Source organism: Anabrus simplex, chromosome 7 (genome assembly GCF_040414725.1).
Source record: "Anabrus simplex isolate iqAnaSimp1 chromosome 7, ASM4041472v1, whole genome shotgun sequence".
Classification (NCBI taxonomy): domain Eukaryota; kingdom Metazoa; phylum Arthropoda; class Insecta; order Orthoptera; family Tettigoniidae; genus Anabrus; species Anabrus simplex.
The window spans coordinates 335,157,908-335,176,460 of record NC_090271.1 but is presented as its reverse complement, the minus strand read 5'-3'; the positions used below and the strand labels follow the sequence as shown (position 1 = coordinate 335,176,460).

The following is an 18,553-nucleotide window of genomic DNA, read 5'->3' as shown; positions in this document are numbered from 1 at the left end:
AACTTCTTACCAAGTTTCACTGTTGTAAAGAAAGTTGTTGGTGGTAACGTTTCGCCCCTTCTTTTGAAACGGCTCCACCAACTTCATTACTACACTTTCGGGAAGAGTCTCGTCACGTGGTCTGAGGTCGTCTTATCCTAGGTAAGGAAATCCATTCCACGGAAACTTTGAGTCAACGTCCACAAGAAGCCAAAACTTAATTATAGATTTATCTGGTTTGTTGGGCATGTACTGTAAGAATGGACACCTTGTTCTGTTTGGAAAAAGCTGCTCATCAGCAGGCAGATTTTCACCTGGAATATAAGTCAATTCACAATTTTCAATGAATTTGTTCCATACTTTTGATACTAACGCAAATTTATCAGTCTTCAAACGTTCTAATCATGTAATTCTGGCGTCGAAACGCAGAAATCTTTGGATTTCTCGAAAACAGGTTCCTTCCCATTGTTTCACTGAAGAATGGTGGTTGCCCCCACTGTTTAGACCAGAGTTCAGCAAGTTTAGTGCTACTGGCTCCAAGAACACCACGAGCATACACTAAGACAATGAATGCCTCCAGTTTTCTAAACTTACACTCCACAATTTATCTCCTAAAACACGTATTGCTTCAGTTTCCGTACAGTGTTTGATATGTTTCAATATAGATTCATCAATAAAAATACGCCATACACACGCTACACTGTCGTCAGAAACATACCGCTTTGAATATGGAGTAGGTTCTGGATTTTCTTTCAAGGTGTTGTGACAAGCCGTCCTTCCAGGTGTAGTCTTCACAAACTCTCCTACAGTCAATCCGTGATACCATCTGTAATGTATTACTTGGTCCTGGGAGGCTTGTGTTGATGCGTCCCTTCTTCTTTCCAGCTTTTCGTATTACATTTTCTACTGCTGTAATAGAACAATTGAAAACTTTCAGTTCTAGGCCCATACAAGGCATAATTGAAGTCTAAATGTTGAATTTCAGTACCAAAGTTGAAATGTTGACATCAAAATAACGTATATCATTAGGGAATTGTGACAGCGGAAGAATGTTCGCTATTCTCAGAGGAGAGTGACCCATTAGCTCCCGTAGCCGCCTTTAGAAAAATGAATAAAGAAGAGAATAAACAATGGCCGTAGATAGCTTATCAGAGTTTCATAGTTGTGCTTACATTATTGCAGGGAGAATAATTATAAACAAATGTTATCTCAACCAGAGGAATAAGCACATGTTCTAACACATTTTATTATGTTAATCAATACAGCGGTCAAAATGACCGCTCCGGTGGTTCTAGGTATACTCGTTACCTATGTCCTAACCAATGACGCTAAATTAATTAAATTTAATACAGATGACTGTGGCCGATAATCAGGAAGTCACTGAAGCTCTTTGCAATATGACATAAAATGTGGTCAGAATAAGGCTTTGAAAACGTGTAGCGGTCATTTTGACCGCTCCGGCGGTTCTAGTGTTAAGTCTATTGTTTATTATTTTAGCGTATATTTTATAGCCAACACTTAATAAACTTATTCCTCGATAGTTACTGCGAAAACTTTGATTTCCTTTCTTGAAAAGTGATATTATTTTAGCTTTCCATTCTTCGGGTATATTTCTTCTTTTCCAACAAAGATTAATTAAATGTAACAATCTAAATTTAAGAATGATCCCACCATATTTGAACAACTCCATATTTATATTGTCTAACCCTGGTACTTTTCTATTTTTGAAGGATTTCAAAACGGTATTAAGTTCTTCTATATCTATTAGGTCAGTTCCTTCAACGTCAATATCTATATCTTGATTTTCCTGACTCTCTCTATACTCTCCGTTATGCCACAATTCTTTGTAGTGTTGTATCCATGATTCTTCTTCGATTACATTTATATTATTTAAAGATAAAAATTTCATTGTTCCGTATTGAAATTATTAACATTAAAAATTAAATAATTGAAGTTCAACCAATTCAATACATAAAAGAAAGAAATGTAGTAATTACATTCTTATTTAAATGGGACCGGTTTCGACCCTAGTCCAGGTCATCGTCAGCCGTAAAAACAAGTAGGCGAAATCACACAATGTTTATGAATATTGGAGAAATGGGTCAGTTTCACACTCTGTCAGGCACAAAGTCACAACACTATCAAATAATATATGAAGATTATAAATAAACTTGAAGTCGCAGACAAATAGATTTGTAGAAGCAAACCGCCAGTTCCCGGTGATCAGCGCGGCACATTCAAGGTCATGCGCTGCGGTCTCGAACGCCAAAGTAGAGTGGAGAATGTCTTGAAGGTCCAATATTTGTCTTGGTTGCGGGAAGTTAAGTACGTATATAAAAAAATATACGACGCAAATCAGTATAATTGAATGAGAACTTGTGCTCCTGCTAAGTTCTTGGAAAACAGTTGACTTGAAAAAACAATTGTAAAGAGAAAAAAATGTAGTAAAAAGCGCAATATCGGAAAACAAATGAAAACTTATATGCACAGTGCGCTATTTTTTAAATTGAAAAAATTATTAGGACATGGTTGAAGTAGTCGAAGTTGGCGCAAGACAAGAGTTAAAATTTGAAAGAGGAGAACCGAAATGAAGGTCGATTTTTTTTTTTTAACCAATAATTTTTTCAATTTAAAAAATAGCGCACTGTGCATGTAAGTTTTCATTTGTTTTCCGATATTGCGCTTTTTACTACATTTTTTCTCTTTACAATTGTTTTTTCAAGTCAACTGTTTTCCAAGAACTTAGCAGGAGCACAAGTTCTCATTCAATTATACTGATTTGCGTCGTATATTTTTTTATATACGTACTTAACTTCCCGCAACCAAGACAAATATTGGACCTTCAAGACATTCTCCACTCTACTTTGGCGTTCGAGACCGCAGCGCATGACCTTGAATGTGCCGCGCTGATCACCGGGAACTGGCGGTTTGCTTCTACAAATCTATTCGTCTGCGACTTCAAGTTTATTTATAATCTTCATATATTATTTGATAGTGTTGTGACTTTGTGCCTGACAGAGTGTGAAACTGACCCATTTCTCCAATATTCATAAACATTGTGTGATTTCGCCTACTTGTTTTTACGGCTGACAATGACCTGGACTAGGGTCGAAACCGGTCCCATTTAAATAAGAATGTAATTACTACATTTCTTTCTTTTATGTATTGAATTGGTTGAACTTCAATTATTTAATTTTTAATACATTTATATTAGCAGTTTCTCTTTCATCACTGTTGAGGTGCTTCGTTGACTTATACGCCATCTCTTGCCTACCATCGATATCATCTTCTATTGAGTTTATTAACCTATCCCATGATTCTTGCTTGAGTTTCCTCGTTAGTGACTTGACCTTGTTCTTGCTGTTTTTATATTCTTTCTCATTTTGTGGGGTGCAATACTGTATCATTTTCAGGTATAATACTGGTATTTGTTTTTACTTGACAGCTTTTGACATTTCTTTATTCCATATTTTAAGCCCAGTTTTTCTCCTAAATTTCTTCTCCATTCCAATGGCTTCATAGCAGCGAGATAATTTTTGTTAACGAAAAATGGTGTATGTGCATGTTGTGTGCCAATTATTATTTGAGCCTCTTATTTGTTTGTTGGTGTATTCTTACTCATTATTGAATATTACTTCATGTAATGGATCCAAACAAAAACTCACCAGACTGTTATCAGTTGAAAAAGAAACGCAAGATTTTTACCTCCAGCGAGAGAAATGATTCTGTCTGTTTATAAGAATTTCCTAGCGAAACTGTTGTCGGCGGGATTGCTCCAGTACTTGAATTTTGGTGGGGTATAATTCCATTCCTGCCGGCCCCGTGGTATAGGGATAGCGTGCCTGCCTCTCACCCAGAAGCCCTGGGTTCCATTCCTGGCCAGGTCAGGGATTTTTCTCTCGACCTGAGGGCTGGTTTGATGTCCACTGAGCGTACGTGATTAGAATTGAGGAGCTATCTGACAGTGAGGTGGTGTCCCCAGTCTTGAAAGCCCAGAATAACGGCAGAGAGGATGCGTCGTGCCAACCACACGACCCCTCGTAATCTGCAGGCCTTCGGGCTGAGCAGCGGTCTTCGACTGGAATCAGGCCATGTATTTAGATAATAATAGTGGTTGATAAATAATAAAATAATGTAGGCCTAATATATATTATAATAATAATTCAGTGTATGTAATGCTTATGTAAGATTATACTGTGTCTCTTTGTTGAGTATGCTTTGTCTTTGGCAACCTTTATTTGAAGGAAAAATAAAATAAAAACTTTTTAAAGGTTTCGAAATTAATACTGTGTTTTAGAAGGTAAATGCAGGTATGTTGGTTTTACCTAAAGCAGAAAACTGATCATCTGAATGTAGTGTACTGTTGTATCCTCTGGGACTAAAGCTACATCTCCAGCTGAGATACCTCTCTACCGAACTCGATAGCTGCAGTCGCTTAAATGCGGCCAGTATCCAGTATTCGGGAGATAGTAGGTTCGAATTCCACTGTCGGCAGCCCTGAAGATGGTTTTCCGCGCGGTTTCCCATTTTCACACCAGGCAAATGCTGGGGCTGTACCTTAATTAAGGCCACGGCCGCTTCTTTCCCACTCCTAGCCCTTTCCTGTCCCATCGTCGCCATAAGACCTATCTGTGTCGGTGCGACGTGAAGCCAATAGCAAAAAAAAAAAAAAAGATACCTCTTTTAAACAAGTAATTAATTGGTGATATTTCCTCCCCCCCCCCCTAATATCCCTGAGAGTATTCAAAATAAATTTTCTTCAACGAATTATTTATTCTCAAAACTTTTAAAGTGTCCTTGCCTAAGGATGTTGCTCTTTCTGTCGGTTTCTGATGTGCTGTAAATAAAAGTCTCTGAAATATTTGCAATTCTGTTGAAAATTAGATCAGAAATGCTGGAGAACTCTTTTGTGTAAAGAATGCATGTGGTGACATTTCTTATGTAATCGAAAGGAGGCAGTTCAAACAAATTTGAATGTGAATTTTTGTTTCAGTATTGTAGAAAAATATGGCTGGGGCTATTTGATGCCAATCATCCTCAGGACACCAAAGATGAACAGCAGATTAAAGATTTCATGATATCCAAGTATGAGAAGAAAAGGTGAGTGGTTCTTATTTTGCTTTTGTAATATAGAAATGTACTGGATGAGGAGTACAGGTAGGACAGCTGATGGAACAATTAACATGATAATTAATCTTTTCCATCTTCCAGGAAGTCTCAGCTGATGACATCCGATGACCCTTGGGTCCAGGCGTTTATATGTAATTGCTTTCACATTCCTATGCTAAGCTCCTCTTTTATATTTCTTCTTTACCTTGCCAACCATTTTTTTCCAACTTCAGAGCTATGTGATCATTTGAAGTAATTTTTCCATTCTTGTTGTGAAATCATACAAACCAATTCTTGATTTCCACCTTTATTTATGGGCTATGTACTAGGGTTGGCCCAGATGTCATGGCAACTGTTTTTATCTGCATGAATGTGGGATCTACCAGACGAATGGAAATATTCAGATGGGAGTGGGGAGTGTAAGGCACTGTGGAGTGCCGAGTAGGCTCACCAGGTAAAGCGAGGAAACTGTCAGCCATGTGTGAGTACGGAAAACCCTTAGAGTAATCCCCTAGATTGTTCACAGTATGTTGCCAATGATGCGGTCTCATGTTTCACAGTGTTGGCATGAGATTGAGTGCATGAGAACACATTTCCATATTCATTAACACTTTTGATGCCAGACTGTAATGTAGTGGTTGCGCTAAGAATGCTAAGACAAAGACAAACTTAATGAAAATGCACACACTAAGGAAAAACATTCTCCTAATTACATTTTTGGAGGTAAATCCCTGTTCCTTTTTTTTTTCCTCACAGCACACAGGTGAATAGAGAACACATGAGTGTCACTATAATTGCAATAAGTTTTCATTTCCTTAACCCTTTGTTGCTTGACGGTACTTTAAAGTACCATCTCATATTTTATGGCTTTGGAATTATTCAGTGAATCCTACCCTTGTATTTTCCTCATGGTACTTTCAAGTAACTAATTCTTCAAACAGAGATACTTCATTTTTGAAGTTGGTATTGATGAAAAACGCGGGATATCGTTTTATTCGTAGGAGTGTAGTCATAGTGTTACCACTGTAAACAAATTACATTTTGATTGATTATTTCTTACCTCCTATTGTTACATTCGACCTGCAAGTGATCTTAGTACATGTAAGCATGCTTCTGTAATGCAATAAAATACTCAAATTGATGAAATTTGCAATTAGTGTGGATATATAGCTAGTAAATGGCGAGGTACTTAGAAGCACCGTCAGGCCATATGGAGGGTCTCATGTTAGTCATTTCCAAAACCAAAAGTAATGCTTTCCTTCGATGGACATCAGTGTTTTTCTATGGAAAGACAGTAAAGGTGTGTGCTTAGCATCTAATTTCCATGGAACAGAAGCCATAACTGTTTCTAGGAAACAGAAGGATGGAAGTAATGTTACTGTTGATTGCCTGGTTGTTGTACAAGACTACAATGCACACATGGGTGGAGTGGACCATGCTGACAGACTTCGAGGGGTATATGGTTTAGACCGTCGATCCAAAAATGGTGGCATAGATTATTTTGGGGAATGATTGAGATAGCATTTGTCAGTGCCTACATCATATACTGTAATCTGCATGAAAAAGTCCCTCTAATGGCACTCCGGCGTAATGTGGCCCTAGGACTGATGAACCAGAAAGAAATTCCTCTTCCAGGAAAACATTCACGTGATATGAGGTCACCAAAATCACCAGAGCAAACTTGTCTACCAAAAAGGAGGAAAACAGAATATTCTGTGCCAAGTAATGTCAGACTAAGTAATATTGGAAATCATTTTGTTGTTTTTGTAAAAAACCGTGGTCGATGTGAGGTGTGTTCGAGAAAGAAGGTGCAGTCAAGACCGCATTCAAAGTTTACTACATGTAGTGTTTTTCTTTGCTGCAATGAAAAAAAGAACTGCTTTGCAGAGTATCATAATGTGTCAGCTGTATAGGATGTATGAAAGATGTTCTATATATGAACAATAATATTAGGAAACTTCACTCTTATTACACATATTTGCTTTAAATTTTGCTTTTACATTTTTGTAATAGTTTCAGGTATGAAAAACATGCTCTACTAATATTTTGAGACAATAAATGTGATATAATTACAAAATGTGAACATTCTTATCTACCCAAATATGAAGCCTTCTATATGCCTGACGGTACTTAAAAGTACCAGGCCCCAAAAACATACCAAAAATTAAAAGTATGATTTGAAAGTATTAGCATTTAATATTTGAACATATTCCATTAGAATAAGGTGAAAAAATCAAGTATACTTATTATTTTTCACTATTCAGGCAACAAAGGGTTAATTTAAAAATGTTTGAATTTTTTATTATTTTTTTTAAATTTAAATTTCAAATTTGACCTAATATTTACTTATATAGTGTATTTTTAACACATGCATGATGCCTTCGTGAGAATATTCACTTAATTTTGAACAAAAAACTAAAGTTTTATGTAATTCTTGATAGTAGTTTTTGAGAATGATGAATTTTTACAAAATTATGCACACATAGGTTGAATACATAATGACCTCCGGTATTAGGCAGATTATCTGTGTCACCTGTAACTTCCAATCACTGTTCGAACTATCAACAGAATCTGAGGAAACATCTGTCAGGTCACATTCACTATCAGAGCTGCTTGGAATTATTCCTACCTGCATCGGATATACATTTGTCACATTTCATTGCCTAGGCAGTGGTCTTACAGAAATATCACCGTTGTCAGAAGATGCAAAGTCGTCGCTGTCATCCGGCGATAAATCATTCTCTGATGAATCACTAAATGTTGAAACATTGTGTATTTCATCCTCTTCCATATACTTAGCCATCTTTACACTCTCGGAGGAAAATAAACAAATGTATGAACAAGCGAGATAACAAGCAAGTGACACAAAGCGGCAGAGTGCAGCGCTACCATGCACGAAACTTGCAATGTATTGAAAGAAAGCTTTTATGAAACATCTGATATCGATATCGCACGTTATTTATATTTCCAGAGAGTAAAAACTTCAATCTTTCCGTTGGTATTATGCTGCCATCATGCAGCAGGGAGTTAAGGTACAGGCGAAAGAAAAACATGGCCTATAGACCGGCCCCCAGCATTTTTAGCAGCAGCTCGCTTGGCCGATAGATCGTTCCGCCTGGCACCATAAGAGTTAAGACATTAAACACACAATTTTAAAATAATTTTTAAAATATGGTTTGTGGTGTGGGTTACTGTAGTCGCGTCCTAGTTCGTGAACCGTGCTCAGCGGCCGAGTGGCCCTGAGAATCGGGATACCAGTTGCTATGGAGTGGGAGTGGGCATCTTGGACATATCCTGAGTCATGGCCCTCGTTGTGCTCAGGCGGCTAGGACTACGTAATCCACCGGCAGTCCCTAACTCGTTAGAGGAGAGATCCTCCCTTGGACTGTGTAAGTAAGGGTAGCATCCTGCTTTACAAAATTTTCACTGAGCACACACAGAACATTTTAAGAAAGCCTTGGACCTATGGAAGTAATGGAGTTGCACTCCCTTTTGACAGGCGAGCGACTCCGTGGAAACAACTTGTCGAACAAAATGGAATTTGATGGGGAGCTATCAATATTAACCCGTTCACATACCATTTAATTGAACTTATTTATGCCTTGGTGTACCATTTAGTTTCATTACTTTACATGATATCACAGACACTGGAAAAAGCATGTTTTACAGCAACCGACTGTCAGATGTACTTTGTAAAGTCTTTGTGTAGAGTAGATCATAAAACAGTCATCTGCGTGCAGCACCACCTTGCACCGGTGGCATTCAAATGAAGATTCCTTCCTCAGAACCCATGTCACACAGGCTTTGCATCTCCATGATGGGATAACCTTCTTTGTTGTTGGGGGTATTTTGGATGGAAAGTGTCCCCAGGGCTTGGGTGTCCTCATTTTGGTTAGTCAGGCAAGGTCACACTTGCCAACAGATGTTCGGCCAAATTGATCCAGAAGCTGATAAAGCCTAGTCGCTTCTTGTTAGGGTTGAGGAGGCAGCGAATGGTGTGGGAATTCAGAAGTGTCATGTCTAGAATGTAGAAGTATATTTTTTGGTATCCTTTTGCATGCTTCCTCATCAAGGGGAATGATGCAAGTGTCTGGTTATGGGAATCAACACAACCCATTCCACAGTTGTAGTAAACAACCAGATTGGGGGCGAGTTCCCCCTTTTTCAGCTTTGTGTTGCTGAGTTCCATGGACATGAACTTCTTATTTGGTCTCACATTACCAACAGCGTAAGTCTTATTATCCAGTAGATTTCTGAATAATGTTGGTGAACTGTACCAGTTGTCCATGTACAGTGTTCTTCAGCAACCCAAAAGCTCTCAACACATTTCCATTTTACTTGAAAGTAATCCCACTGTTGGTACTTCACTGCCATTCTCCTTCCCAGTATAAATTTTGAAGTTCCATCAGTACCCACACACCTAGTATATTGTGATGCCAAACCTGGCTCTCTTTGATGAGTTATAATGTACATATGAAAGCCTACCCTTGAACTTCATCAGACTTTCATCTATAGGCACTTTTTCTCCGAGCGCATAGACCTTTTGAAATCTATCTAAATGAAGCACAGGCCTTACTTTCCTGAGTTTTATCTCCAACAGTTTCAGGGACATCACTAGATAAGTGGAGGAATTTATTTATAGATTTGAACCTCTTGAAAGGCATGATTTCTCCAAAAATTGGGGTCTCCATTACCCTGTGTTTAGACCAATTGTCTTGGAGTGAGGGCTTCTTATTTTGTGATGTTAGGATACACAGAGCAAAATGGGCCTTTGTTTCATCCACAGATACAGGAAACCAGTGTTCTTTTTCATATGAAAATGTACAAGAGATGCTATTGGGTTACTAAGAACTATTGGAGAAAGATACATTGAAAAAGGAAGACTGGTATTTGTGGCTTTTATTGACCTGGAAAAGGCTTTTGACAGAGTTCAATGGGAGAAGTTGATGGGCATACTGAAGAAGAAGAAGAAGAAGAAGAAGAAGAAGAAGAAGAAGAAGAAGAAGAATAGAGTAGACTGGAAGGAAAGAAAGAAGGCTTATTAAGAACCTATACATAAACCAAACTCTCCAAATCACAATAGGACATGATCTGTCAGAAGGGAGCAGAATTGGCAGAGGGGAGAAGCAAGGCTGTTGTCTTTCATCAATGCTGTTTAATATATAACTGGAAGAATTAATTGGAAATTGCTTTCAAGGAAAGCAAGGTGTGGCAGTTGAGAGGAAAAAGAATTGAATGTATTCGATTTGCAAATGACATGGCGGTTCTATCAGAAACTGAGAGAATGATGAATACTATGTTGGAAAAATTGAACACTTCCTGTAAGAAGTTAGGCATGAAAATTAATAGGAAAAAGACCAAGGCAATGATCATGGGGTCAAAGAAGAACTCAAAAGTTAAAATAATACTTTTGGGGGAGGAGATCGAACAAGTGTCTAAATTCAAATATTTGGGAAGCATAATCAGAAGTGATCTTTGCTTGGACCAAGTGAAGACTAGAATTGCAATGGCCAAGGAAGCATTTATGAAACAAAGGACACTGTTGAGTGGGCCTCTAAATAAGGACCTTAAGAAGAGGTTAGTGGAGTGCTTTGTGTGGAGTGAGGCGCTTTATGGGGCTGAGACTTGGATGTTGAGAAAAGAGGAAGAAAGATGACTAGAAGCACTTGAAATGTGGATCTGGCGGAAGATGAAGAAAATCAGCTGGCAGGAGAAAGTAAGGAATGAGGAAGTATTAAAAAGAGTGGGTGAAGGAAGGAGAATGATATTGGAATGCATTCAAAGATGGAAGAAAAATTGGTTAGGCCACTGTTTGTGACGAAATTGTTTAATAACCGAAGCATTGGAAGGAAAGATACAAGGAAAACTGAAGAGAGGAAGGAAGAGGTATCAGTTAGTGGACAGTGTAAAGGTGAATAAAAGCTATTAGAAGACAAAGAGAATGGCTGAAGACAGAACAGCGTGGAGAATTCATATTAAGACCTGCCGATAGGCAGACCACCAGTGATGATGATATCCTCAGCAGCTGATGCATAAGCATTTTTTTTCTTTGGTTAGATGTTCCCAAAAGACTGCTGTTAGAAATTCATTCACAATTTGCAGTTCGTTAGGGCATTGTCCTAGGCGTCTTTGATCAACACCATTTATTTCACTAGTTGCTATGCTTGAATGATACACTGGAGTATTATTTACGTACTTCTAGTTCCATTCACTACCGTATAAAAGATGATTAGAATCCTTTGGTGTAGCATCAGATGAAGACCTAAAATACAGTGACATATTTGACGGCAAAACAGCACTTTGTTCACTCCTACTAGCGCTCACGTCACTGTCACATGAACTACTTTCACTTCCACTAAATTCTGCAGCTGTGAGCTTGCATCCGGGAGATAGTGGGTTCGAACCCCACTGTTAGCAGCCCTGAATATGGTTTTCCGTGGTTTCCCATTTTCACACCAGGCAAATGCTGGGGCTGTACCTTAGTGAAGGTCACGGCTGATTCCTTTCCATTCCTAGGTCTTTCCTATCCCACTGTCACCGTACGACCTATCTGTGTCGGTGCGACGTAAATCAAATAACAAAAAATTCTTCGTTGCTTATTTCTATATCAATGTCACTCTATTCTAAAAATTACCTTATCACTCCGTCACTCAACTCAACTGATGAGCCCAGCTTAGCACACTGGGGCGAAACGCTGGCAACCAGGAATGAGTTAGCAGGGAAAATTTATAATGTCCAATAACGGACCAACTATATTGGTGTTATGAATTTGCTCATTCGGGACAGATATTTCAAGTTTGCTGTGGGAATCCACATCTTTACCAACTTAACTTGGAGGCAGCCATGATTTCGTTCAAGATGAGGTTGCTAAGATACAGATTATTCTTTCCACGGTATAACTGCACAGAAGTGTTTATCGAATGGATCAATGGAATAAAGCAGTGGTTCCAACTGTCAAAAGTTTACCTTCTAATATCAAATCCTTTCACAAAGAAAAACAGCTTGGAGTGGGTCCAGGAATAAACGGTACACGCGGATGGAAAGATCCATGAGTGTACGTCAAGTGGTTAATGGGGTTTATGGAAGAAAGTAGAAATGGCTGAATCAGCAAAGAGGATGCATCTGTATGTGTTAGGAGTTAGTGATGTTCAGTCCAGGGGAGATAATGAGGAGATAGGAGATTTTACTACTCCATACAGTATAACATCATCTGCAAATATGTGATTCATGATCTTTACTCATATCATTTATATATACTGTATATAAGAAAACATAAGGGTCAAACAATACTGCCCTGTGGGACCCCCCTTAATCATTACAGGATCAGATAACGCTTCACCGACTCTAATTTTCCGAGTTCTATTTTCTAGAAATATAGCCAACCATTCAACCACTCTTTTATCTAGTCCAATTGCCCTCATTTTTGTCAGTAATCTCCCATGATGTACTATGTCAAAAGTCTTGGATAGGTCAATAGTGATACAATCCATTTGACCTTCTGAATCTAAAATATCTACTATATCTTGCTGGAATCCTACAAGTTGAGCTTCAGTGGAATGACATTTCCTAAACCCAAACTACCTTCTATCAAACCAGATAGCAATTTCTGGAACATGTCTAAGAATGCCTTCCCAGAGCTTACAAACTAAACATGTCAAACTGACTGGCTTGTAATTTTCTGCTTTATGTTTGTCACCCTTTAGATTGCTGTGAAAGCGAAAAATGAAACCAGGAAAGCCAGAAACAAAGAAATGCAAAAAGGAAGTCAAAGGAATGAATCTAGAGTAAACGAACTGCAGCAGAAATACAGAGATCAGAAACTACGAGTAAAGAAAATTGTGGCCGAAGAAAAACAGAAAGCTTGGACTGATTTCACAGATAAACTAGAGCAAGACAGCAAAGCTAATTCTAAACTACTTTACCGAACAATACGAAATATAAGAAGAAACAATGAATACATAACAGCAATAGAGGAACCAGATGGTAACATAGTCAGGGAAGAGACAGAAATAAGGAAGATAATGAAATCCTATTTTGATAATTTATACAACTGTACTGGGAAAGACTCTAATGATGTAACCATGCTGGTCAGTTTAAGCTGCAATGATGAGGCTGACCAAGAGAGCCCGCCAACATGGAAGGAAGTAGACTGCCCTTAATAGTATGCCCAAAGAAAGATCAACAGGATTTGATGAAGTCAGTGCAGATATGATCAAAGCAACTGGTACAATAGGAATACAGTGGCTTCATAGAGTAATTAATGCAATATGGAAGGATAGGAAAGTCCCAGATGATTGAAAAAAGGGAATAATAATAATACCTCTCTTCAAAAAAAGGAAGCCGGAAGAAATGTAGCAATTATAGAGGGATCACTTTATTGTCTCATGGTTTGAAAATATTTGAGAAAATACTTGAAAAAAGGCTAAGGAAAATAATAGAACCACAACTACAGGAAGAACAATATGGATTCAGAGAACACCGATCAACTATCGATCTCATATTTGCACTTAGAATACTGGAGGAAAAGCATTGGGAGAAGGGCAAAGACTTAACACTAGTGTTTTTGGATCTCGAAAAAGCATTTGATAGTGTTCCAAGGTACCCAAAGGTCTTATCCAGAAAGTTAAAATGCTTTACGAAGACTGCTGCAGTTGCGTACAGATAGGAAACGGTAATTCTGATTGGTTCCAAACCACTAAAGGAGTGCAACAAGGCAGTACCCTTTCACTCTTACTTTTTATCACTGTCATGGATGAAGTCATGAAAGAAATTAAGCAGAAGAACAATATGGACATCAATGCATTTGCATTTGCAGATGATGTAGTAATTTGGGAAATACAGAGAAGGAAGTCCAAGAGAGGCTGAACACCTGGAATGAACATTTGAAAGCACATGGATTAACAATAAATAAATCGAAAACTGTTACTATGTCTGTCAACAGGCAGAAGAAGAAAGGAAAAATAATGCTGGAAGGTACACAGCTGGAAATAGTAGACCAATATAAATATCTTGGGTGCATCATTTCAAGTGATAACAGAATACAGCATGAGATTAACAACCGCATTCAAAAATCAGCTCAGTTTTACCATCAAGTTCGGAACCTTCTCTGGAACGAACAAGTTCCCTCAAGATCAAATCAGATTCTATTCCAATCATACTTCACCCCCATACTAACATATGGCCTAGAAACCTGCACAACAACCCAACAAGTGGATAGCAAACTACAAGCCACAGAAATGAAGTTCCTACGTACTATGGTACAGAAGACAAAAAGGGACAGGGTAAGGAATGAAAGAATAAGGGAGGAAGCTGGTGTGTACCCATCCCTGAATGAAAAAGTGACAAGGGCCCGTTTGAAACGGTTTGGCCATGTCAAACGATTGGGCAATGGAAGGACAGCAAAACAATGGCTACACACAGTCGTGGCCGGAAAACGACCGGTAGGAAGACCTAGGAAGAGATGGCTGGACCAATTGAAAGAGGACATAGGAACAAGAGGAGTCAGCTGGGATGCCGTCTTGAGAGAAGAGTGGTACATGGACAGACAGAAGTGGAGAGTGCTCGTAAACTACACCCGGGCAACTGGAGTGGAAAACTGATGATGATGTTTGTCACCCTTTCCGTTGTACACTGGGGTTACTATTGCAACTCTCCATTCGTTTAGTATAGCTCCTTCATGCAAACACTAATCAAATATAATAAGTTATATCAGATATGCACTATATCCCAACACATAGCCTTTAATATATTCCTACAAATCTTATCAATCCCAGTTGCCTCTTTCTAGCTTTCAACTTTTGTATCCTTTTATAAATGTCATTATTGTCATAGGTACATTTCAGTATTTCACCATTATTAGTCGACTCTTCTATTAGGACATCTTTATATTCAATCCCCTTGACATATTGCTGACTGAATACGTCTACCTTCTGTAATTCCTCGCATTTACACTCCTCTTCTTCATTAATGTTCCCAGGAATGTCCTTCCGGGAACCACTTTCTGCCTTAAAGTATCTATACATATCCATCCAATGCTCCCTAAAATTCATGTGGGTCCCAATTGTGTTTGTCATAATGTTATACTTAGCTGATTTTTTTTTTGCTGAATTCAATTTCCTAGTGAGCTGCTTCAATCTCTCCTTACTCCTGCAACCATTCCTGGCTCTATTTCTTTCTAATTTGCACTTCCTTCATAATCTCTTTATTACTCCCTGTGGGTATGGGACGCAGACAAAGAATACACCCACGGTATCCCCTGCCTGTCGTAAGAGGCGACTTAAAAAGGCGACCAAGGGAGATTGAATTAGAACCATGAAACTACTTGTGATTAGTACCATCACGCGGGAAAAGCCACAGGTCATCTTTACTTGCGAGTAGTACCACTAATAATAATAATAATAATAATCGTATGGCCTCAGCTACCGTGTGCAGACATTTCAATTTGACGCCATCTGGCTGTCTGCTCGTCAATTTCGACGTTCCGTTTTACTCTAGGCCCCCACTAGATGGCAGACCGAGTACACCGAAACTCTCTTGGGCGTCTATGGCTGAGATTTAATGAATTTTGTCGGGTAAACACCAAATGTGTCACCAGAGATCTTTTACATGCCGACATCGTACGACATGGAGTGTCGAATGGACTTTTTTCCGCCCTTCAAAAATCCGACTACCTCTGCCGGGTTTGAACCCGCTATCTTGGGATCCGGAGGCCGACACTCTACCGCTGATCCACAGAGGCAGGTACCACTATGTTCGGTACACAATAGGTTTGTGAATAGCAGCAGCAGAGAGCGGTTCACTGTGGGTTTCCAGTACCTGTGATTAGTACTACTATATGCGGAACATCATGGGCTTATGTTGCCTGTGATTTTTACCATTATGTGAGAAACACTACGGGTTTGGGCGTTGCCTGTCATTAGTACCACTATATGAGCGACACTGTTGGTCTGCGTTGCCTGTGATTTTTACCCACTATATGAGAACACTACGAGATAATACGAGTCCCTGTGATTAGTACATCTATGTGAGGTGCACCATGGGTTTGCATTGGCTACGAGTGGTGCCATTATGTGAGAAACACCATAGGTCTGAATTACATGTACGATATACAGTACTTGAGTAGTACCCTAATGTTTGGAACACCGGAGTTTACGCTACCTTTGATTAGTACACAACTTGAGTAATACCATGGTTCTACTTTACTAGCAATAATTACCATTATGAGGGACTGTTGATCTGGATATTGAACCCCTTTCGACAACAAGCATCATCGATTCAGGATTGTGCTTTGGAAGCAGTCCCTTGGTCAGTAAAATTGTTTCTGGGAAGGTGAGGCATTGCGGGTCGGATCCGCTGATTGTTTCAAATTCATATTCATCCATTCAATCTTTATCATCATGTTTTGAATTCTGGTCAGTGGATGAATTTTGTACTTTTAAATTGTCATTGCATTTCGTCTCATTTCGTACCATTAGGGGCCGATGACCTAGATATTAGGTCCCTTTAAACAACAAGCATCGTCATCATCAGTCTCTTTATTTTCCTGTTTACTGGGCGAGTTGGCCATGCGGTTAGGGGCGCGCTGCTGTGAGCTTCCATCCGGGAGATAGTGGGTTCGAACCCCACCGTCGGCAGCCCTGAAGATGGTTTTCCATGGTTTCCCCATTTTCACACCAGGCAAATGCTGGGGCTGTACCTTAAGGCCACAGCCACTTCCTTCCCTCTCCTAGGGCTTTCCTTTCCCATCATCGCCATAAGACCTATCTGTGTCGGTGCGACGTAAAGCAAATAGCAAAAAAAATTATTTCCCTGTTATAATGGGTCCTTGCTATTCCTTACCACTTCTAAAGGTACACATCTGTTTTTACGCTCCTCAACAATTGCTTTAAACCCATCCCATAGACTGTTTACATTTTTATTTATCATTTTGCATTGATAATAATGTCTTAACTGGTTTTATCAGTACTACATTTAGAGTATTTTTTCCTCTAGTTGGTTCAATCACTTTGATTGAGCTGTCCTTCCTAGATTAACTTATTTACCATTTGTTGATCATGCTTTCTGTCAATCACATTACCTCCTGGTTAACATTTGGTAAATTGTTCCTTTCGGTTTTGTTCCCTACATAGCTGTGCATTGCCAGCGCCAGCCTTGCCACCGGGCGAGTTGGCCGTGCGGTTAGAGGCGGTGCGGCTGTGAGCTTGCATCCAGGAGATAGTGGGTTCGAATCCCACTGTCGGCAGCCCTGAAGATGGTTTTCCGTGGTTTCCCATTTGCACACCAGGCAAAATCTGGGGCTGTACCTTAATTAAGGCCATGGCAGCTTTCTTCAAACTTGTAGGCCTTTCCGATCTCATCATCGCCATAAGACCTATCTATGTCGGTGCGACGTAAACCCACTAGCCAGCCTTGCCGGGTCAGTACACCCCAAAAAACATGAAGTTGCCTATTGTCTTTAGAGATGAGTCTTGCACCTAGAATTTCATCTTCCTCATCCTTCACTTTTTCGTACACGTGAAATGGTAATGCGAGAATGTTTTAGGAAATACCCTCCAAATATTAAAATAGGTAGGAAAATCCAAACAAATTTCCTTTGTTTTGCAGATGACATTGCATTAGTAGCCAAAAATTTAGATGAAGCAAAAATTCAAAAATTAGAGCTTCACACCATTGCGAATAAAATTGGCCTTAAAATATCATTTGAGAAAATGGAAATTGTGCTCCAAAAACCAACACCATTAAAAGAAATACAATCATATTAACGGGACTGAAATTAAAATTATAACACAATTAAAATGTTTAGGTGAGTTAATAACAATTTAAATGAAAAACCTTGAATTCAGATAAGGGCAAACAAGTTATCTAAGGCACAAAAATTAACATGGGAAACTTATAAAAAGAAATGCTTATCCATTAATGCAAAAATCAGACATTACAACACAGTCATAAATCCAGAAGCTGCATATGCTGCAGGAACATTATTCCATCTAAACGAACAATCCAAAAGTGACGAAATACAGAAGGTCGAAAGACGAATTGGAAGAACTTGTATCACTTAAAGCTATCAAAAGGATGGTCAATGGCGAATAGTACCTAATGACGTTGTTTATCACAAATTAGAACCTATTACCGGTACCGATATCATCATCATCTTCATCATTTCTTCGCTCCAGCAAGCCGGGTGTGGTTGTGTACGAGCCTCCTCCAGTTTGTTCTATCCATTCACAGATGCTGCTCATATATGCGACACCAGTTCGCATCTCTAATTTCAAGGTCCTTCATTATCTGTTTTTCCCAAACATCACGAGGTCTTCCTCTTGGTCTCTTCCCAGGAACATTGTGGTCAAAGTATGTTCGAGGAGTCCTGTGAGGGTTCATTCTTTTCATGTGACCATACCATTGCAATCTCTTCACTTCTAGAGTCTCCAGCAAGCTTCTTTCCAATCCAAGCTGTTGTTGGATATCC

The 18,553-nt window shown here is 39.0% G+C and overlaps 1 protein-coding gene across 2 annotated transcripts in view; it reads left to right on the top strand.

Annotated features, from left to right (window-relative positions):
- The window catches only part of LOC136877156 (arf-GAP domain and FG repeat-containing protein 1), a 272,539-nt gene that overhangs the window by 64,269 nt on the left and 189,717 nt on the right, over positions 1–18,553 (top strand). For both annotated transcript variants that reach the window (XM_067150965.2, XM_067150964.2), the window contains exon 3: positions 4,973–5,079. In XM_067150965.2, coding sequence (XP_067007066.2) covers positions 4,973–5,079 — 107 coding nt within the window. The remainder of the gene's footprint in view (positions 1–4,972; positions 5,080–18,553) is intronic.